This window comes from Annulohypoxylon maeteangense (genome assembly GCF_022496945.1).
Source record: "Annulohypoxylon maeteangense strain CBS 123835 unplaced genomic scaffold GGS22scaffold_16, whole genome shotgun sequence".
In the NCBI taxonomy this organism is placed as follows: domain Eukaryota; kingdom Fungi; phylum Ascomycota; class Sordariomycetes; order Xylariales; family Hypoxylaceae; genus Annulohypoxylon; species Annulohypoxylon maeteangense.
This window is the reverse complement of record NW_025953263.1, coordinates 154,482-173,935: the sequence shown is the minus strand read 5'-3', so window position 1 is coordinate 173,935 and position 19,454 is coordinate 154,482. Positions and strand designations below refer to the sequence as shown.

The window sequence follows — 19,454 nt, the reverse complement described above, 5'->3', positions numbered from 1 at the left end:
CAGCATACTTCTTTCTCAAAGTTAGGCTCAAATTCCATTCATATCGTATTCTGCTTCATCTTCTAGTTGGCCTGTTCATGGTAAATTCCAAGCATCGTTCATAATAGGATACGGCCAATTCGATCGAAGAATCAATTTTCTTGAGCAACAGATACCATGGAATCACCCCGGGTCGGGTCCATACTGAATCTTCACCCTATATCTGGCCGTCGTCACCGTGTTCATCGATATGGACGACCACGGCGTGCAAGAAGTTTACCTCCCCCAAATCGCATGTTCAGGCGACCACCTAGGCCCATGCCTTTCCTACTTCCTATACAGCTTCAGCTTCCTGACACATGGCGTCTCTGGAAGCCAGCCGTCGTTCATTGCCCAGCAGTGAAAAGCCCCCCACGTTGGCGCCCATGTCCCAATTACGGTCCCGGCGAGAACAAGTTCAGGCTGTGCGATGTTAGTTCTATAAGCTCACACTTGCTTTCTAACGGCAGCTAATCCCGACAGACCAGAAGTCTAGACGATAAATTCCCCTTTCCGCTCAAAGGTTACTGTAGGTGGGAAATCGAGTCTATGCCCGACCAGTTACTGGCCCAGATAATCACCGATTGGCGCCGAACTCCAGCTTTGTCCTTTCGACCTGACACTCGAAATGTGATATCGCGTATTACCCCTAACTTGGTTGCAAAGTGGGGACCGAACGTCTGTCAAGCAGAGGCAGACATCATGTGGATTATTGAGAGCAAATGGAGAGTGAAAACTCATGTCCCAATAGTGCACAAGATCCTCCGCGACGAAGTCACCGGGTATCTAATCATCATCATGGATTACATCCACGGTTCCAACTTGATCGACATCTGGCATCATATATCACCAGCACGTCAACACAAACTCACTACGGATATTGTTGAATTGATCCGCACCATGCAAACAAATACCGCCAGGTATCCAGGACCGGTTGGAATGAATCGCATGCGGGCCTTAGCTCATGAGAGCCATGTCGCTCCGGTCTGTATGAGTGGGAAAGACTACGATGGGTATATGAACACCATGCTCAATATAACCAATTGTCGCCGGCCTCATTCCCTTCGAGTACAGGGTTTTGTGAGGACACATTTAGGAAAATTTGTTCTGGCAAACATGAAGCTAGACCCGAGTAGCTTCATTGTTGACAATAAAGGCAATATTTGGATTGTTGGTTGGGGGAATGGCGGCTTCTACCCTCCTGAAAGTGAGCTTGCCGTGGCCGAGCATTTGATGCCGTCGAGATTCAACCCCTTGAAATGGGAAATTCTTCTAAAAATACCACATAACTGGCCGCAAAGACAATATCTGAGGGCGATTGCTGCAATGGTAGACGGTGATCCTCAGGAGAAAAGGGGCAGTGGTTTTTCTCGTCTTGCAAATTACCTACCAGAGAAAAAGAAGATGTAAGGGCGACTATTAGGAATGTTGGTTAACAGAAGTGTACAAACGTCAATCGCTTGCACGAACACGGGGTTCCTCAGTCAAACCGGATTGGTGTTTGATTTGGAGAATGATATGATAGCAGTCAAATTAGACAGTAGCTTAGCTTGCCGCTCTCATCAGGGATGATTTTTCTCGGGACGGGTAGCCACATTAGTTCAACGTCTACATACATTTTAACCTTACAATTTTGATATTGGCCTAAGGTGATATTGCACGCCCCCGGAACTCCAGATATGTCACACGGGTAGGACGGGTGATACATCCCACGAGGATATGCTGCTTCTCCCCGCCGTCTTGGAACGTGGACGAAACAAGAGCTTTCCGGATTCCGAGATGGCCTGGGCACGTTGCCGTGACCGTCCCGCAGCTAGCAAATAAAGAAAAAAATCCTATACGATTACCGACCTGTTGGGTAAGTTGACAAACGCTGATCCTTCATATCACCACCCAAGCTGGCGGTAAGAAGGCTAGGGCTGGGTCGATGACAGGTTACCTAATTACACTAGGGAAATGCAAAAACACGAGACTCAAACTAGTCGGCGCGTAGAGGTGAATCCTTAAGGGGGATCAAGAACCTTGGCTGTGACCGATATCGCGATTATACACCTCGCTCAGCATCTGCTGTGTTTGCTGCGGTCCACCACCTTACCTCTCCGTGCCCCTGAAAGTTCGTCTTACACGAAGTGCCGGTAGGACGCCGCTATTTATGTCAAACAGCGGAAATAAACATCGCGATATTTTTCAAGATATCTGTGTGTAAAGTAGAGTTGAATACATCAACAATTTCCTACCTACATACACATCGTGATTATTATATAGGAGTGTTCCTAGAATAAAAGAGGATGAGGGGAGTTTAGAAATAGAATCGCGTAGCTGCATGCGGGGGATCCTCAATGTGGTCCATGCGTCTGATCTACATGTAAGTGGGGGGACGATTGGGTTGATAACTGTGTCCTGGAAGACCTAAACAAGCTTTTTCCTTGCTGAATTCTACGAAATTTACGGGGCTTGAGAAAGACCTGATAGGCGCACAAGCGCTAGTGCACGCCAAGGCAAGATTTTCTCGGGCTGATCCCGAATCTCTGGGCTCTTTAGAATTTCTCTTTAGATTTTACAATACAAAGCAAAGCAACTCCTGGGCGGGCATCTCCGCTCACTCTATTCTAATTCTCTCCCACTCGGATTTGAGCGATGTCCGGTCAGCCAGCCAGTGGCTCACCTATGTACCTCCCTATTCGAGGAATAATATTCAATGGCTCAGTGGCTTAAGTCGCCGATATTGAAAGCAAAATCCAGATAAACAGATACCAATGGACTTTGATAAGAAAAGCCTCGGGACGTGCAATATTACTTCATCATCCAATCGATTTGTCGAGGACGACGTAATCGGTACCTAAAGGAGTCTTTCCGGTGTAAAGCTCAAATCATTATCCCTGTTCATGGCACTGCCAGGATCGACCATCAATCGGATGGATTGCTTTTGTGCTGGCAGCTTTTTACACACTCAAAAATGCTTGACTGGCCTATTCAGGTCCATAGTAGATGCAGTTCTCAGAACCCCGAAGATCCTCGTTACTTCCAATTAAGGCAATTACCTGGACCGAAGTTTCAGATGAAGTTCGCCAAGATTTCAATTTCGAGATCTTCGTCTGTGACGCCGTGCTGGGACATCACAGCTTATGGCGAGCCTCTAGCACCGCACAGCATGCGAGCCATTACCCTGTTTCGTTAGACTGGCCCGATTTTAGACTGATTGTCTCTTTTCTTGACAATTTCTTGACAATCGACAATTGACAAGAATCACTACCACTAAAATGGCACGAGCCGTTATCCGGGGCATTCCTTGTCATTGAACACTTTAAGGAGTGATTTCTGGCTCACATCGATCCAATCGTGATACTGTTTTCCCACTATATCTTATGTAGGTACTCACTTCATTAGGAAAGATTGATCATAAATTTAATATCCTCATAGATTTTTATCGTCACAAGTTGCTATGAGTTTTATACGCATTCTAATACACACTGGTGTCTCTACTTAGCACACAGTACATATGAGGGCCTCGATCTCATTCACCACTTGGACATATCTTATTCTATAAGTGGGTATGGTTATTACCACTGCTATTTCTTATCTTTTAAATTCAGCTGTAATTCACATTACAAGCTAACTGCTAGGGTCGCAGATTTCGCCCCCCAGACACTCGTTATCTAAGACTATCCAGCCAATAACCATTCACTATCGTCAAATCCTAGATAGCCTGGGCTGGACCTAGTTTCTCTTTCAGGTACACAATTCTTGCGCGTCCAGTCGCATGTTCGCTTCTTTGTCTCGTAAGCTACCTCGAGCTTTGCATCGTGTGTTACGGTGGCAGACTCTAGCCGTTGAGAGAGCGCCGCTATAAACACCTGTTTCATCCTATCGCGCCCCAACTTACCTGGACCTCCTCAATATTTCTTTTCGGCATTGGTCGGCATCTTCCGACTTACATCGATCCTCCTCGATTTCCACATTTTGAGATTTTGGATGACGGAGTTGCCCTAGAGGTTTAAGACTGGACATCTGGAATCGACGACGCAGTTTATGACACACTCTAGGTGTCGACACATAAAAACCAACTCACTTCGCAAACCTTAAGTGGGTTGAATCGTATCACTTCCACGTCAGCTTACACCTACGTGAAATCAACCTCAAATCCGACTTTCAACTAGCTGGTCTACTTATTCATACGTCAATCTCTCCTTTTATTAGCGGACCGCCAACATGCGGCTCTCCAATAGAAGCAACGAAACCGGGAGCGAGGAGCACAAGAGGGAGGATTCCGTCATAGTAGATTATGGATTCGGTCAAGTTAGCGACGAAAATGCCGTACACGGACGGGAACTGGCCTCGGGCAAATCCATGTATGCCAAACTCCAACGGTTCGCTGGTAAGTTCGGTATGGAACAGCGAGGAATCGAGCGAGTCCCCAGTGATGAAAGGACGGACTCGAATATGAGCCAAATAGGCACTTTGGTATGCCGAGTTTATGAACCCCTATGAATGTGCTTTCTGACACAATATAGTGGTTCTCTGCGAATATGGTTGTTTCGTCATTTGCCATCGGTGCCCTTGGAAAGCCCGTATTCAATCTTGGATTCGTTGATACTGCTTTGACTATCATATTCATCAATACCCTTGGAATCTTGCCGGTTTGTTTCTTCTCGACCTTCGGTCCCAAATTTGGGTTACGTCAGATGGTATTATCAAGATTCTGGTTTGGATACTACGGCGTCAAACTGAGTAAGTTTGCGAGACATCTTCGATTCTTGTTCACACTGGGAGTATCTGACCCGGCTAACCTATCCCGTAGTTGCCATTTTTAACGTCTTAGCCTGCCTTGGTTGGTCTGCTGTGAACGTTATTGTCGGAGCTCAATTCTTCCACGCAATTAATGAGGACGTTCCTGGTTGGGCCGGCATCCTGGTTATTGCATTTTCTACCTTGGTTATTTGCACTTTTGGCTATAAAGTCGTCCACGCTTACGAGAAATGGTCTTGGCTTCCTGTTTTCATCATCTTTATGATAGTGTTGGGTGTCTTTGCCCATTCTGGAGAGTTTAACAGCTTACTCCCACTGGAGACCGGAGTATCTGAGGCTGGTAGCGTTCTCTCCTTTGCAGCGTCGGTATACGGCTTTGCGACGGGATGGACTTCCTACGCTGCGGACTACACCGTGTACCAGCCAGTGGGACGATCGAGCAAGGCTGTTTTCTTGTGGACCTTCGGCGGTTTGTTCGTCGCCCTGTGTTTCACCGAGCTCCTCGGAGCCGCCGTGGCCACCGCAATGGCAAACAACCAAGCCTACCTCGACGCCTACGACAACGCCCATATCGGTGGTCTGCTAGCCGAGGTTCTCGTTCCGAGACTTGGCCGATTCGGCGAATTCTGCATCGTGCTTCTCGGCCTCTCCATTATCGGCAACAACTGCCCAAACATCTACTCCGTATCGCTGTCTCTCCAGGTCCTCTCCGAAAAGACACAGCGCGTGCCGCGTTTCGTCTGGTCCCTAGTCGGCACCGCCGTCTATATCGCCGTCGCGATCCCGGGCTACAACGAGTTCGAAAGCACCCTCGAGAGCTTCATGTTGATCATCGGGTACTGGCTCGCCATCTACGAGGGCGTCTCTCTCACCGAACATTTCGTCTTCCGCCGCGGCAGAACCGACCGCTACCACCCCGAGGATTACGTGGAGCCTAAGAAGCTCCCGCCCGGACTGGCAGCCATCACCGCGTTCTGCTTCGGCGTTATGGGAGCTGTGCTAGGCATGGCGCAGACATGGTTCATAGGACCGATTGGCAAATTATGCGGCGCGGAAGGATATGGTGGCGACGTGGGTTTCGAGCTTGCGTTTGCGTTTGCGGCGATAAGTTATGCGGTGATGAGGACGGCGGAGTTTGCGTATTTCAGGAGGTGAAATGGTGGGGTTTGGGTAGAAGTGGTTGCTTCTACACGTGGCGATTTTTTTCTTTTACATACGATAGGTTAAAAATGAAGATACGGATATGTTTGTACATGGAGAAGTATGATAGGATGAGATGGGATGAGATTTTGTCGATGTTACTTGTTTGATACTACGAAGAGCATATCGAGCGTTGGCGCGTGTATGTGTATTGTGCTTGTTTTGGGGTTGGAAAAGCCTTGGGTAGATACATTTGGATAGGTATCTTTCAGAGGGTGATTGTGTGGTTGGTGTATAGATAGAACTTGGGTTTGTTTCATTATTGAGACTCCTGTCTATCGAAGAAGAAACTTGGATTTCTTGAATTCTTTTTATAGACATAGCGAGATGCTATCTAGGTACTCTACCCATACAATTAAGAAATATCCTACCATAATTACCTACAGTATCAACTATCAAGCATATAACGAGTACCTACATCCGAGACATACCTACAAAATCGCGATATCTCAGTAAAAGCCTATAAAACCCAAGCTCGCCAAACCAAATCGTTTCGGCATATACATACCTACTACATACTTACTTACCTACTAAGTAATAAACAAGTAAATAGGTATGTATGACGGGGAGGATTGACAAGCGGAAACAAACGACCTAGGTAACTACACTAGCGTGCCACAACGCTTACGCCAGCGACGGATTGGACATCGACGTGGCATCCGCGACGGGAGGATTTTGGGTTTCTTGAGACCTGGGGTATGCGACTCGCTGCTATTATCCAGTATCCAGCCGCCTCTCCCACCAAATCTTGGGACCTGGAATTTCTAATCCGACGACGTCACTTTTCGTTCGATTGGGGGGTCCCTTCGTTTATTGTTCCTTTTAGGTTTCAAGGTTGATAATGATCGTCTTCGGTTATTTTGGTCCGCGTGGAGTGGACTGGAGGGATGGGTGTTAGGTAGACGAGGTCCCTGAGTGAGCTAAGCCGGCCTACCCCTATCTAAAGGCGGGCAAGGTGGGCGGTGCCGACGTCAGTGGGTGGCGGCGGACGCCGGGGCTCGGGGAAGACATCTAAATTGCGACTGTAGCGCGTATCTTCGCCGCGATAGTATGGGCTTGTCTTGAAGAGGCATGTTTGCTTGTCGAGCCCAACACACGCTACTTCTCCCTCGCCTCGATATAATTAACCCCTTTCACTTGAACCATTTCATGACAATTAGCCTAAGCTGGGTTGACTTGTCATCTATTACGACGAAACCGATAATCTCGTTAATTAATGTACTTCCTAAGCCGCTACTTTATACAGGGCCCCTAGCCATGCCTCAGCAAGATCCTTAACGCCAAACTAAAAGCACGACCGAGAACCTTTTTCAATGACCTAGTCCATACACACCACTCCGCCAAAGACCATAACTGATAAGGGAATATCGAGGTGTCTCGGAGAGGGATCAACCGCATCGTATTCTCCTCTGTGTCGGCCGTGTAAAGATATATAAGCATTATGCTTTACTTGGAACGTTTTGAACTTCGTGTCGTTTTGGATTAGACCGAGTAATACTGGTATGCGTATCTCCGTAGGATAGCTCGCCGTTGTGTTGTCCCCCGCTGATAATTCATCTAACCCGCTCGGTTTCCCGGGATAATAAAAAAAGCAATAAAAAGGGCGAAAAAAAATCGTAAATAGTGAAATAAAAGTGATTAGAAATGAATGCTAACTCAGTCGTAACCGCTCATCCCCGAAAGTGTGAGCTTTCTGAGGTGCCATTTAGATGAGGAGTGATCCATCCTGGCCTCTGTGTTGTCGACAGCTGGATCTTCGTCTTTTGATGTGGAATTTCCAATCCGAATCAGATGGCTTAATTGTTGCCTATCCGTTCTCGTAGTGATGGGGATTTCGCTTTGATTGCCTTTTCCATTAGGCAATGTCCGTCGTGTCTGCTCCTTTAATGGTTCATCTCTAGTAAATCCCGACAATAGAGTAACACTCTTGACTGCTGCACTCCAAAATTTGTTAAATAATAGCGTCAATTCCCCCTCACTAATTTCGCTTGTCAACCCCGAGTCATAATCCCATTGTGGTTGGAAGTCGGTATCGTCGATACGAGATGTAGTGATTGTTTTTAGATAACTCGCTAGCATGGCCCAACGCTTAGGTACACTCATTCTCTTCTACGAGTAGAAGTGCGATTTCTGGAAGCTTTCGGGGGAGATATCGCCTGCTTTGCTAGTAACTGTGGGCGCCTCCCGTTCTGAAATGTCAGATGATGATACCACCGACTCAGCTGGCGCTGCCTTAATCGCGGCAACGGCTTGACCTGGTCGTTTGGCTACTTCTAGGAATGTTGCGGGGAGGTATCCGAGACGTCCATCCCTAGCCCGGCAGCGCCACCACTCGCTTGGGTTACCTAGAGGATCACTCTTGCTCAAAACCGCAATGAAGTCTCCCTTCTTGACGGCAAGGTCGACACCCTGGGTAGCGTTGCCGGCTTCGGGGGTGAAGTCGTAAAGCACGCGGCAGAACTCGAGTTTGCTAGGATCCATAGATGCGTTTTGACCTGACACTTCCATGCGCTTACGCTCATCCTGCTCGTTATTGGCCGCAATGGACCGGATTGCTTTGTTCATAAGGTACGGCAACCCGAAAGCCGCCACAAGGAAAAATATTAGGGGCTTCCTGCTAGGCTTCGATTGAGCACCACTGGGACCGGGGACGGGGGGCGCGTTACGTCCCTCGAAACGGGCGAATGATGCCGGGGTAAGTGCCATTGCATCAACTGGTGGAGGCCGTCCGGTCACCTTGGCAAACAATGTGCGCAACCATCGCATCATAGTGAAAATACCGAGAACTGACCCTAGAGTCTGGCGCAGATTGCTGAATTGTTCAGCCACAGACACCATGGCTATGATGTGGTTAGTATACCATTCAACCGACTTTGTATAAATGCCACATCAACACAACTTACCAAAGAAACTGGAGTGAGTTGCCATGTATGTGCTCTCAAGCATCTGTGCGAATCCACTAAAAGTGCCAACAATTCCCTCCAGCATCTGGAAGGTAGCCTGAGTGCTGTTGCTAAAACTATTCGTCAAGCTATTGGGATTGTTGGGATCACCCGACATCATTCCTGGCATGCCACCGTACATACCGCCCATGCCACCCATACCACCCATCATGCCTCCGTAGCCACCGTAGCCGCCCATACCACCCATACCACCATACATTCCGCCACCATATCCTCCATACCTAGGATAAGGAGATGAATATGGGCTGTAGGCAGAGTTATACGGGGTTCGACTATATGCTGACGCGTTCTGGTTCACGGTCGAGTTTAGAGAGTCGGGACGTGGAGGAATAGACGGTGTACTCGTGGCAGAATTGGTGGCGGCATTGACTGATGCTGGAGCCGACATTGCGTTCGCGGTGGGAGGAGTCGGTAGTGATGCACCAGTCGCCGTTGCAGTTGGTACAGCGAGGTTTGCTATGAATATCTATGTTAGCAAAATCTGTTGCTCACATGTGAAATTTGGGTAACGGCAAACTTACTAGTTGTCGCGCCGGCACGCTCCCAGGGTTTGGGCGGCGAAGCCATCGTAACGGGGACACTTACAATACTTCAGGGGGCCCGGGGATATTGATAGACGACGATATCGCAAAAGGGATGTCGAATTACTCCAATAAAATCGGTGGTAACAAAGGAGAGTTGAGGCGAAAATACGATGGATAGAAACGACCTCGGTATTTGTTCCCGGTCATGACTTTCTAAGCTTCGGCTACGGTAAGACCCAATAAGACTTTAAACAATACGCACGGATCAGTTGATCACGTGGTTCTTGTTCATGCCTAAGCCTGCTAAAGGTGAACTGTATTACCTAATAAGTCGGGTCGCAGCCTCGGTCTCTTCAGGGTGGGGTTGACGTGCCTTCATAAGTACATAGTACTTCGTAGAACTCTCATAAGGCTTCTTTCACACGATTAAATATAGCTTCCAATTATTACTGTTTCTATAACGCCAATAATCACCTTTTCACCAGAAATTCCTGCTCCGAATTGCCGTATTCCTCCTATAACCCCACAGTTCGCTTGCTTGAATTCACCCACTCTATTTCACCCGCCCGAATTCACCTGCTTCAATTTAGTTTTTCTTGCCAGACTTGAAGAGTCTTTGGGCTTCCCTCTTGAGATTGCATTGGTGATGACGATTTATTGGACTCTCGGGACCAACAAAGATCAGGCCGTCATATATTGTGCATCCAATGATAGATCCGAGCATAGTGGCAAGCCAAGGTCCCAAAACCCACCAACCAGCTCCTCCGAATGTCTCTGGTCCACGATAGCCGACTCCCCATAGAACCATGCGGTTGCTAAAGTCAGAAGCCGGGTTTAATGCTGATCCGGCATTAAACCCTAAGGCGAATTTCAGGACCGTAAGCAACAGCCCAAATGCCTACACGTTTATCAGTCTCCGTCAGCCTGCGATTGTGGGAAAAGAGATTAAAAATAAAGTATGAAATGCCTGAGATATTCTTACCAGTGCAGCGGCATCATCTTCTCCAGGGCTGTCTGTACTTTCTCCACACAACGCTAAGACTAGAATCATCATGATTGCGCCGCCTACAACTTGATTTAAAAAGGCCGTGCCAAGCGGAATCCACGGCTGTCGAGTCGAAAAGAAGGTCATGGCCGTATCCGTCATTGTGGAGTCGACATGTTGAATGCCGTTGTGATAAATTCCGAAGACTAACGCACCCGCCACCATACTCGCAATGAATTGGGCGAGCACATAGACGAAGCATTGCTTTAAGGGAAAGCCACGGAAAATCGAAAAACAGACCGAGATAACCGGGTTCATGTGTGCTCCAGAAATTCCGCCAGCTAGATATACGCCAAATGACCAAGCAAGGCCCCATGCCCAGCACGATGTTTCGTATGTGCCATATTGGGTCGCTTGGTTAGCAGAAAGATTAACAGAAAGATTCGCTGCTAATCCCATAAATACAGCTATCAACGTCTAGTGGGGGGATTAGCCAGAGGGTCACGGGAGAAGCATGACAAAGGGCAAGTCCGAGACGAGAAGCATACCGCAAGAAATTCGGCAAACGGCTCCGAGTGCTTCGCTCGTAATCGGGCCCACCAATTTTGCCGTTTTTCTAAAGGTTTCTCTCCTTGTCCTGCTTCATCACGATCTCGTGGACCCAATGATTCGCTGTTGGTCTTCTCTGTGTCGCTAGTACGTTTTCTAAGTTGGCCGGCGCCGTCCCGCGTATCTGCTCCCAAATTCTCTTGCTTCTTAAGCTGCGACAGCGAGGTATTCGTGAGATTGCACTGTCCGCGCTCTGCTAGGTCTTCAGCAGATTTAGGTACAGGTTTCGTCGACCCATCAGCTTGTTTCTCCCAACGTACTATACGAGGTAAACCCCTAGAGACGCTCCAGATGGGCTTCTTAGATGGTTGTCCGTACGACGGGTTTTGTTCCAGATAGCCCTCTTCGATCCAGGGTTGTTTTGTCTTTTCGAGGACATCTACTGGTATGTAGACCCTACGCCAGACCTTCTTGTCGGGTTCCATTTTCTTGGAAATATGACTCTTAATCACCTCTGCAAGACGTGGGGCCTGAGATCGGCTACCAGCAGTAGGGGCTGTTGTTTTCGAATCGGCGGCATCCCAAAAATCTTCCGTTTGCGTTCCACGATCAACAGTAGGAACTACTGTTGTCGAGTCCATATTGTCGATAGAACTAGCCATTATTGTTATCAATAAGCAGACCAATAGAGCTCTAAGCGGAATGCGAAGATGTATTTGATGCTACAAAACTTGTGGTAACCGTTTCGAAAGGATATTCGAGGTGATGTTCTGATGGTTATAAGTCAAGAGATGATGCCTTGAGGACTTGTCCGGCTATCTATTAACTTGAGCGTCCATCTTCTCAAACGGGCTTCTTGTCAAAACACAGTCACAACCTCCATTTTGAAAGCTTAAGCTCACACTAAGTGGCGTATTTGAAGGCAAGCACATGTGAAAAGTGAACTGAAATCAGAAGGGGGCAACAACGATTCAACTCTCGATCGCGGCAAGAAGGTTACCTATGTACCTAAAGTAAGTTTGGGAAGTACGAAACTTTGAAGTTTGTACTAATAGTTGCATTTCGTAAGCGGAACAATTACTCCGCAGCTGGAGGATCGAACTCAGTGAGCAAGTGTCACCTTTAGCTTAAGCAGGTACCCGTCCTACCGAAACAATGTACGGTATGTGTTTCCCTGGTTTGTCCATTGTTCGAGCATTGCTTGCCAGTCCAGGTACCTACCTAGTAGGTATATAGTTCATCTTTGACATCATTTGTTCTCATAAAAACGATACGAGGCGGAACTGACGGATTGACGAACGATTAAACGATGACATCGTTGCACGAGGAGCTGGTGACGCGATATACATACAGGTAGAGCCTTCAAGTTTTCTCTTACTCTCGTTGGACCTGCTGGTGCCTTTTTATGTACCCATTTGAAGTATCTACGGGGTACTTTAACTTTTTCTTTTACACAAAGATATCAGGCGTAACTCAAAACTGACATCACGATCTATGACATACCGTCACTGCTGAAGTTAGCTACATAGCCGAAGCTAATAGCTCGCCTCATTTTGTCCAGTCAACTATCAGCTAATACTCGTACCCTCGACAACACTCGTGTCTTCTCTATTATTGATGAAAACTCGCTTATGTCCCTTTGATATACCTATACACAAGTGTTTTTTTACATATTATCTGACGTGCATGGAGGTTATCGGAGGGTATTGATTCTGCGAAATAGCTCAGCCATATCTGCTGGGGGGGTGCAGCAATCCGAATAGAAATCATCATTTCCCAACATCTTATTCTAACCTCACAATTTAATAATGACATATATCTATTTTGGTGATGAGTATGATTTATCCTCTAAGGTTTTACATCAGAAATATCACTATTCAATATTAACATAGCGCTCCATGTGAATATAAGTTAATCCTTTCTCCCCTTGAAGACTCAACCAGTTTATTTCCTCTGGCCTTATACACCTGAAAACCACTCAAAGAATTTCTGGAATAAGGTCTATAAAGTACCTTGATTGAATTGATATAGCACAGGTTGTTTTTTTCTTTGCAAAACATCTTGGGTTATAACTCGAAACCTCGTGGACTCAATCCTGTGCGCCGACTCTTTGCACATCGACTTATCTGCTTACAAGACAAAGTAGAATCCATTTCACGAAAAGAAGCTACCTGTAACTAGACCCGGGGTTTTGATCAAGGTCTTGCTATACAGTGCGTCGTTTATATTAATATCCCAAGGATTCAAGGGGTGTCTCGACGAAAAGGATTCTAACAAGGGGGAAGAAAGCAGACGGTGAACTCTGCTCGAAACAATTACGTGTGTAAGATAAACAAACCCATACCGGTATATTTGACTGCCTACCTCGGTATCTGGTACTAACTTGAACTAGGTTCCTTAGGATTGATGCGAAGTTGGATCAAGAATGAACATCAACATGACACGAGACGAGACGAACAAGTAACCAGCCCATACTATCATCAATAGACTTCCAACAGATACCTATCGACAATATCAACCTACCCTAAGTTCAAGCTCCTAGATGTACCCTACCTACCGAAGTTCCACTCCACGGGACCCGACACCAGTCTGTCTCAGACCATTCCCGAGACCGTAGAGCCTCAGCGTAACACACGCCCAAGCAAGGGCCTATTTTCACCAACCTCATCATACAGCGTCCGATATCATAATCATCATGAACCTAAGCTCATCAAGCTAACTAGCCGCCCATGAAGGCCATATCGCTCTAACAGGCGCTAATATTAAATAACATAACATCTACATTACGCTCGAAGAAAAAGATATGTCCAGAAAAAGAGTGCATGCATGCGATGGCAGGGTATTACAACTTAACAGGGCAAAAGTCAGTCATCTTAGGTATGCGGAAATGCGTATGCGAGAAATGGGTAATATAGGCGCAGAAAAAAAAGAACTTTGAAAAACAGCTCCTATATCCAGCTTAAAAGACACGAAGACCAGACATATAGCCGCCCTTTGAGGCATCCTCCTCCATCCAATTCCTTCCTGCCCATCCTGTTTTACCACCATACGTCCCTCGTGGCCAGTACCCCTTTACCCCTTGATGAGAATTTTACGACAAAATGAAAGACATCAAGCTGAAGAGGTCAATATCCTTCTCGTCGTTGATGAGATCCTCAACCTGATCGGAGGTAAGGCTGGTGGAGAAGTCAAAGCTGTCATCGAGGACCTTGATGGAGGCGGTGGAAGAAGAGGCCTGGAAGACGACGGCAACCTTCATGGGCGCGGAGGTGGGGCGGTCGAAGTAGTGAGAGTCACCGGTACCGGCTGCGAAGTGGAAGGTTGACTTGGCCTTGGTGTCACCGGTAGCGAGAATCTCGATGATGTCGGCTTCACCGCATCCACCTTGTAGCGGGCTGGCGTTGTCACCGCTCCAGCAGCTGCACTTGCTGTACTGGCCAGTTCGGGGGATTCTGCCGTTAAGCATCCAGAAAGCAGGCATATCCATGTTCCAGCCCTTCTTGCCGCTCAAGGGCATAGTGAACTCAGCCAGGAAGACCTTGTTGGCACCCTCGAAACCCTCTGCAAAGTCTAGTCAGCATACAAGCATCGAACTGCATTTGGTGGGGGAAGCTTACTGTAAGCAACGGTGCCGGGACGGACAGTGCCGCAGTCATCCTTGCACTCCTGGTCGGAAGCAATGATGATCTCGGTGGAGTCGTCGATTAGGCCATCCTTGAGGATGGTGGGGGAAGCAGCAGCCTTGGTGCCGTCCTCGTTAGCGTAGGCCAAACTGGCACCCCAAACACTACGCATTATTAGTCTCTGAAGCTCCCTCATCCAAACGAATGTACACTTACGTATCCCAGGTACCGGAGATAGCTGGGTCACCGAGGTTGCCAAGGAAGACAAGACCGTCAGCGACCTGGTCCTTGGAGTTGTAGTAGGCGACGCGCTGGTAGTCGCCGACGGGGACAGAGGACGCGGATGCGCTGCTTGAGCTGCTGCTCTTGGAAGCCTTGGCGGAAGACTTAGCAGAAGCGGCGCTGCTTGCGGCGTAGGTGGCAGCACTGGTAGCGGCGGATGTCGCTGTGGGAGATGCGGTGTTAGCGCCGAACCAGTTGTTCACCCACGTCGCGATCTTGCCGTCGATGGTAGCCGTGACAATGTCAGCGCCTCGCTTCTCGGCCTCCTGCTGCTGCTGCTCATGGAACTTCTTGTGGAGGTGCTGGTGGCCGTGGCGCTTGGAGTGAGGCTTAGGAACGTCACGCTTGCCCTTGGACGGAGTGTAGACAGCCACCGACTTCAGCGAAAGGGGTCCTCGGAAGTGCAGTGTCAACTGCGATCTAAAAGTTAGCGGCAAAATCGCCTTACGCAAGGGAAAATGGGGCGGATACTCACGTCCTCGTCGAAGGGCGCAATGGGGCCCGAGTAAGCCTTGTCCTCGAACGTGCATGTACCCGATTCGGTCATCTGGGCGACGGCTCGGTATTTGCCAGCGATGTCGAGACCATTGTACTTGATCTGCTTAACGGCATTGGGACAGAAGAAGTTTCCAGACTCCTCGAAGGCATCGGTACAGAAACCAGCGTTAGCGACCGAGGCCGTGGCCACGGCAAAGGCAATCGAATATCTCATCTTGATGACGAAGTTTGCTTTTCCCAAATATGAGGTTATTCAAGGGTTCGTGAGTTCTTTCGTGTCTATGCGGCTTCGCGTTCTCTCGACCGAGTTTAGGTTGTTTTAGATTGATGGGAATCGTCTCTTTGGAATGCAAGGCAACCTTTTTTTCAGTGGACCGGAATTGACAATAGCTATGAAGTGAACGTGACAAGCAAACACACAGTTCAAGAAGCGTAAAACAACGAAGGGTCGCCTATCGCCTGACCTTGAATTGAAATGTTTGTTAATGAGCGGATTGGCGAAAAATCACCAGTAAACAATGAGTGGAATTAGCAAATTGCTTCCGGGCAAAGAAAGACGACGACAATGAATATTGAAAGTCAAGTCGAGAGAGAAGGAAGAGAGAACCTTGAATGGAGTAAGGAGTGGAAAGGGGTGGATAAATGAGATTAAAGAAGGACTTGGCAACCATGGAGGGAGTGTGAACAACAAAGTCGGTTTCAAGATAGACGCCACAGGAGATGCAGGGGTGTCATTGGTGATAATCGACCCTACGAAGTAATTCGCCCTAATTCACTCCCATTCGCCCCAGATTGGCTGGGACCTGCCAACCTCTCCTGCGAGTAAATGGGATGGATGGAACGCTAAGCAGGGGATTAAGTTCAACTAAGTTCAACTAACACTTCTGTACCTGCGTGACCCAGGAATCGGTGACTTGGCCATGCAGCAAATTTTGCTGGAAAGTCAATGTACATGCACATATTCCATCCTATGCCGTAATTGGTGTAAAATCAGGGGGATCGGCAGCTTAAGTCAGCATCGTAGCCAGGAACCAATCATTAGGAACACACCGGGAGGTCATTAAGGTTCATCTGGTCTAACAGTCCTGCGAGTCTAATTTTTATTTTATTTCTTATTTCCTGTTCCTGGCAGTGTTCGCCAATGCCTCCTCAAGTTCCCCCTTCATTCCATGGTTGTGAGAGAGCTGATCGTCACTACGCTACAACCCAACCTGGCCACGGGTAATATTACGATCACTGCTTAATGCAACTTGATAGGCCCGTATCTTTAATGGCCCCCAGTTTCTGATCATTCCGTCAGTACCAAGCTTTTCGAGATGTGTCTGCGATCGGCCAGATTAAGAACTGACGCTCTGGCTCGGAGCCGTTAGTCGTTAATAGTTTAATGGTGAATCGGTCTGATCGGTCTAGAAGTCAGGATGACATTGACTCAAGATGGTCGATTTCCTTCAGATATCGTTGACCTTGTTGAGCTTGTTTTGTGGGAGGATCATCCTTCGATTTGACGGATCAAAAAGGGAACCGAGTTTATCTTTAAGCCATCATATTCAAATTTCCTAATTCTACTACTAGTCATGTCTTCCACGTCACTGTCCGACAGATGGTTAAATCTACCCGTCAAAACAGCTGACATACAGTTCCTTAGTGTTATTAGATAATATCCGACTTCAGCTTCTCATGGTTATTATGTTTTTTAATCTAGCACACTTGAACCCCCGAATTTTCCAAGATATCCAATCTCGCCGAATACTACAGGAGGAACCAGGGCTAAGGACATCGTCGGTCTTGGATTTAATGAGAACAACAAAGCGGACGGCTTCTAATAACTTGGCATATGCCCGATTCGACTTTGAATCCCTATTTGGGCTGAGGGGTTCGCTTAACCTCACCACAAAGTCTGGCCTAAGAGAAGGAATTGAGGAGAAATCCAAGTTGACATTTCTCTAATCGATTACTAGCTTATCAACGGGTTCGAATAGCGCATCTACTGACACGTCATCTTGCTGGCTGCAGATATTGTGGTCAGCCTAGTAGGATTATTGTGACCATTTTCTGCTGTACATAATCTACGAGCCAGTCCAAGACCGCTATTCTTTGCGCTACTCCGATTGAGCACCCGCATGGCCTCCGCATAGCATCCGCAAATGCTTACGTGTGTATGGAGATTCTTCTTATTGCGTTACTGCGGTATTCATTTGGATGGGTCGCGAAGTGACGCACGTGGCTGTCTTTTGAGTCCGGCGTATTTCCTTGAGCTTTGGGGCTGAGCCAATAACGTCGTCGCGTACCCCTCACGATGGAATCATGTAATCTTGTGCCCGCGCAACGACTGGGATAACGTTACGAATGCTCACCTACGGTCCCGATAGGGTTTCCTGCATCCGACTACCGGCCGGGTCCCGGGTGTCTACACCTATTGTTGTTGAACCATGGAATTTTCTCAACGACATTCCCATTCATTCATACGCGACCTATCGATAATAATTCTGCACGTACCCGAACCTCCAAGACATCGACCATGTGACGAACCAACAACAAATACTCGAACATGATGTCATATGAGGTGGACACAATAATGCTTAATATAATATCCAGGCCGACGGAGCATTTGACGTAGACTAAATTCCGAAGCAACGGGAATCCAGTTTCTTGGGTCGGCCCAGCTCGCTTTTACGATGTCGAGTAGGACAATCTCATTTAGCGATCTCATTCCAGGCATCTTGTATCACCAACGAGTCAGGCCTCCAAGGCTTAAAAGACTCGGATTATAATTCCGCAAATAAGTGGATCATTCAGAACAAGTAAATCACAGAATGAGCCAAAGCTCATTGGCGAGATTTCATGATTTTGAACAAACGATGAGTAAGGCATTCAAAAATAAAAAATAAAAATACGTGGATCTCCAGGTCAGTCTATCAGGTTTCTGGAAAAGGTCACCCTTGTCCTTCCGCTAGTGAAATGAGCCTCGTTTCATGCCCCTATAATTCTTTAGGTATGTTTTTATAATCACGCCCTAAATATAAACAAGCATTCCAACTATTCCGATACACTACTAAATTTCAGGGAAAGTTTCCAGCAGATATCGTAGCCTCATCGTGAACGGCACAGCCCGGTGTGGGGTATCTCCATCTTTATAAACGGTCGGAGGACCAGTCTTCCGGGCTCTAGCTACCTAGCGTCATCATGCGAGAGTTCTGTTCTGACGATCGCCTGAGCTCATGATCGCTGGTTTGGGATAGGTCATGGTTATTCACTGACGAAGATGCTAGTCACTTCTTCAGGTCGTTTCTCATAGACCAAAACAGCTCCATGAAGGCTTCGGTGGCTTATGTGACTCTATTCACATGCTACTATGCATGCCCAGTTCCCTAGTAGTCAGAACTAGCTTTGGCTGCACCTCTGGAGTCTTCTGCCGAAGATCTAGTCCAGCTTGAGCTCGCACTTTACGAAAAGTACACTTGGTAGTAGATGGTCGTGAGCTGAAGACTGTGTCACAGTGTGAGTGATCGTTGCAGGTGAGTCGCTGTAGTGTATAACTATAATTAACTGACTATTGATGCCTATCATCTTATATATAGGTAGGTACCTACTAGGCACCAGGTATGTTACACATAATACAGCAAAGGCGCTGTTACATCACTTCTCCTTATCAGCTCCCAACAAGAAGATCTAGGTGGTAGGTATAGGTGAATTCTCATTGAGAACCCAGGTTCAACATCATATCTAGATATTATTAGCACATATTCACTTAACTGTCTGTGGATAGGAAGAGGTGGCGGGGAAGAATACCGAAAAGCTCAGCTTCTGGGGCAAGTCACATCACCTCAACTAACGTGAGTCAAGCATTATCTCTCTGGGATGTATTGAGTCTTTGCAGGCGTGGGGTGGGGGTCTTGTGATTTGGAGAACGCCCGGGTTATATCGTCTCAGCCCGTCAATGAATGCCAACATATATCGAAGAGATATCTACAAGAGGCCCGATCTAGATTCGACGCTACCAGCCTAGATCTGATCCTCCAGACACGGAATCAACTCGCCTTGACATATTAGGCTATCGACAGCGAGC

The 19,454-nt window shown here is 47.5% G+C and overlaps 5 protein-coding genes across 5 annotated transcripts; 2 read left to right on the top strand and 3 right to left on the bottom strand.

Moving 5' to 3' along the window:
* Positions 1–156: 156 nt before the first annotated feature.
* Positions 157–1,428, top strand: GGS22DRAFT_191319 (uncharacterized protein; the record flags this gene model as incomplete). Its single annotated transcript, XM_047965102.1, has 2 exons — positions 157–450; positions 502–1,428. 2 exons carry the CDS (start codon positions 157–159, stop codon positions 1,426–1,428), a joined length of 1,221 nt encoding a protein of 406 aa, XP_047815982.1.
* Positions 1,429–4,054: 2,626 nt separating this feature from the next.
* Positions 4,055–5,946, top strand: GGS22DRAFT_48340 (permease for cytosine/purines, uracil, thiamine, allantoin-domain-containing protein). Its single transcript, XM_047967203.1, has 3 exons — positions 4,055–4,479; positions 4,530–4,746; positions 4,817–5,946. The coding sequence occupies exons 1-3, from the start codon at positions 4,228–4,230 to the stop codon at positions 5,917–5,919; spliced, it is 1,572 nt and encodes a 523-aa protein (XP_047815981.1). The 5' UTR covers positions 4,055–4,227; the 3' UTR covers positions 5,920–5,946.
* Positions 5,947–7,657: 1,711 nt separating this feature from the next.
* Positions 7,658–9,648, bottom strand: GGS22DRAFT_48329 (uncharacterized protein). The gene is made up of 3 exons (XM_047967202.1): positions 9,449–9,648; positions 8,868–9,383; positions 7,658–8,804 (listed from the first exon to the last, which is right to left on the bottom strand). The coding sequence occupies exons 1-3, from the start codon at positions 9,492–9,494 to the stop codon at positions 8,074–8,076; spliced, it is 1,293 nt and encodes a 430-aa protein (XP_047815980.1). The 5' UTR covers positions 9,495–9,648; the 3' UTR covers positions 7,658–8,073.
* A 389-nt stretch (positions 9,649–10,037) lies between these two features.
* On the bottom strand, positions 10,038–11,647 carry GGS22DRAFT_191315 (aquaporin-like protein; the record flags this gene model as incomplete). The annotated part of the gene is made up of 3 exons (XM_047965101.1): positions 10,038–10,349; positions 10,434–10,913; positions 10,985–11,647. 3 exons carry the CDS (start codon positions 11,645–11,647, stop codon positions 10,038–10,040), a joined length of 1,455 nt encoding a protein of 484 aa, XP_047815979.1.
* A 1,806-nt stretch (positions 11,648–13,453) lies between these two features.
* On the bottom strand, positions 13,454–15,736 carry GGS22DRAFT_48303 (putative TOS1-like glycosyl hydrolase-domain-containing protein). The gene is made up of 4 exons (XM_047967201.1): positions 15,366–15,736; positions 14,825–15,303; positions 14,603–14,772; positions 13,454–14,546 (listed from the first exon to the last, which is right to left on the bottom strand). The coding sequence occupies exons 1-4, from the start codon at positions 15,600–15,602 to the stop codon at positions 14,077–14,079; spliced, it is 1,356 nt and encodes a 451-aa protein (XP_047815978.1). The 5' UTR covers positions 15,603–15,736; the 3' UTR covers positions 13,454–14,076.
* Between the last annotated feature and the right edge of the window lie 3,718 nt (positions 15,737–19,454).

Bases quoted from the DNA above. Each gene is read 5' to 3' on its own strand.
- GGS22DRAFT_48340 (XM_047967203.1), top strand. From the start codon at position 4,228: ATGCGGCTCTCCAATAGAAGCAACGAAACCGGGAGCGAGGAGCACAAG. The intron at 4,480-4,529 runs GTATGCCGAGTT...GACACAATATAG, and splicing joins TGAGCCAAATAGGCACTTTG to TGGTTCTCTGCGAATATGGT. The intron at 4,747-4,816 runs GTAAGTTTGCGA...CCTATCCCGTAG, and splicing joins ATACTACGGCGTCAAACTGA to TTGCCATTTTTAACGTCTTA.
- GGS22DRAFT_48329 (XM_047967202.1), bottom strand. From the start codon at position 9,494: ATGGCTTCGCCGCCCAAACCCTGGGAGCGTGCCGGCGCGACAACTA. The intron at 9,384-9,448 runs GTAAGTTTGCCG...AGATATTCATAG, and splicing joins GCGTGCCGGCGCGACAACTA to CAAACCTCGCTGTACCAACT. The intron at 8,805-8,867 runs GTAAGTTGTGTT...ACCACATCATAG, and splicing joins AACTCACTCCAGTTTCTTTG to CCATGGTGTCTGTGGCTGAA.
- GGS22DRAFT_48303 (XM_047967201.1), bottom strand. From the start codon at position 15,602: ATGAGATATTCGATTGCCTTTGCCGTGGCCACGGCCTCGGTCGCTAAC. The intron at 14,773-14,824 runs GTAAGTGTACAT...AATAATGCGTAG, and splicing joins ATCTCCGGTACCTGGGATAC to TGTTTGGGGTGCCAGTTTGG. The intron at 14,547-14,602 runs GTAAGCTTCCCC...TAGACTTTGCAG, and splicing joins TCCCGGCACCGTTGCTTACA to AGGGTTTCGAGGGTGCCAAC.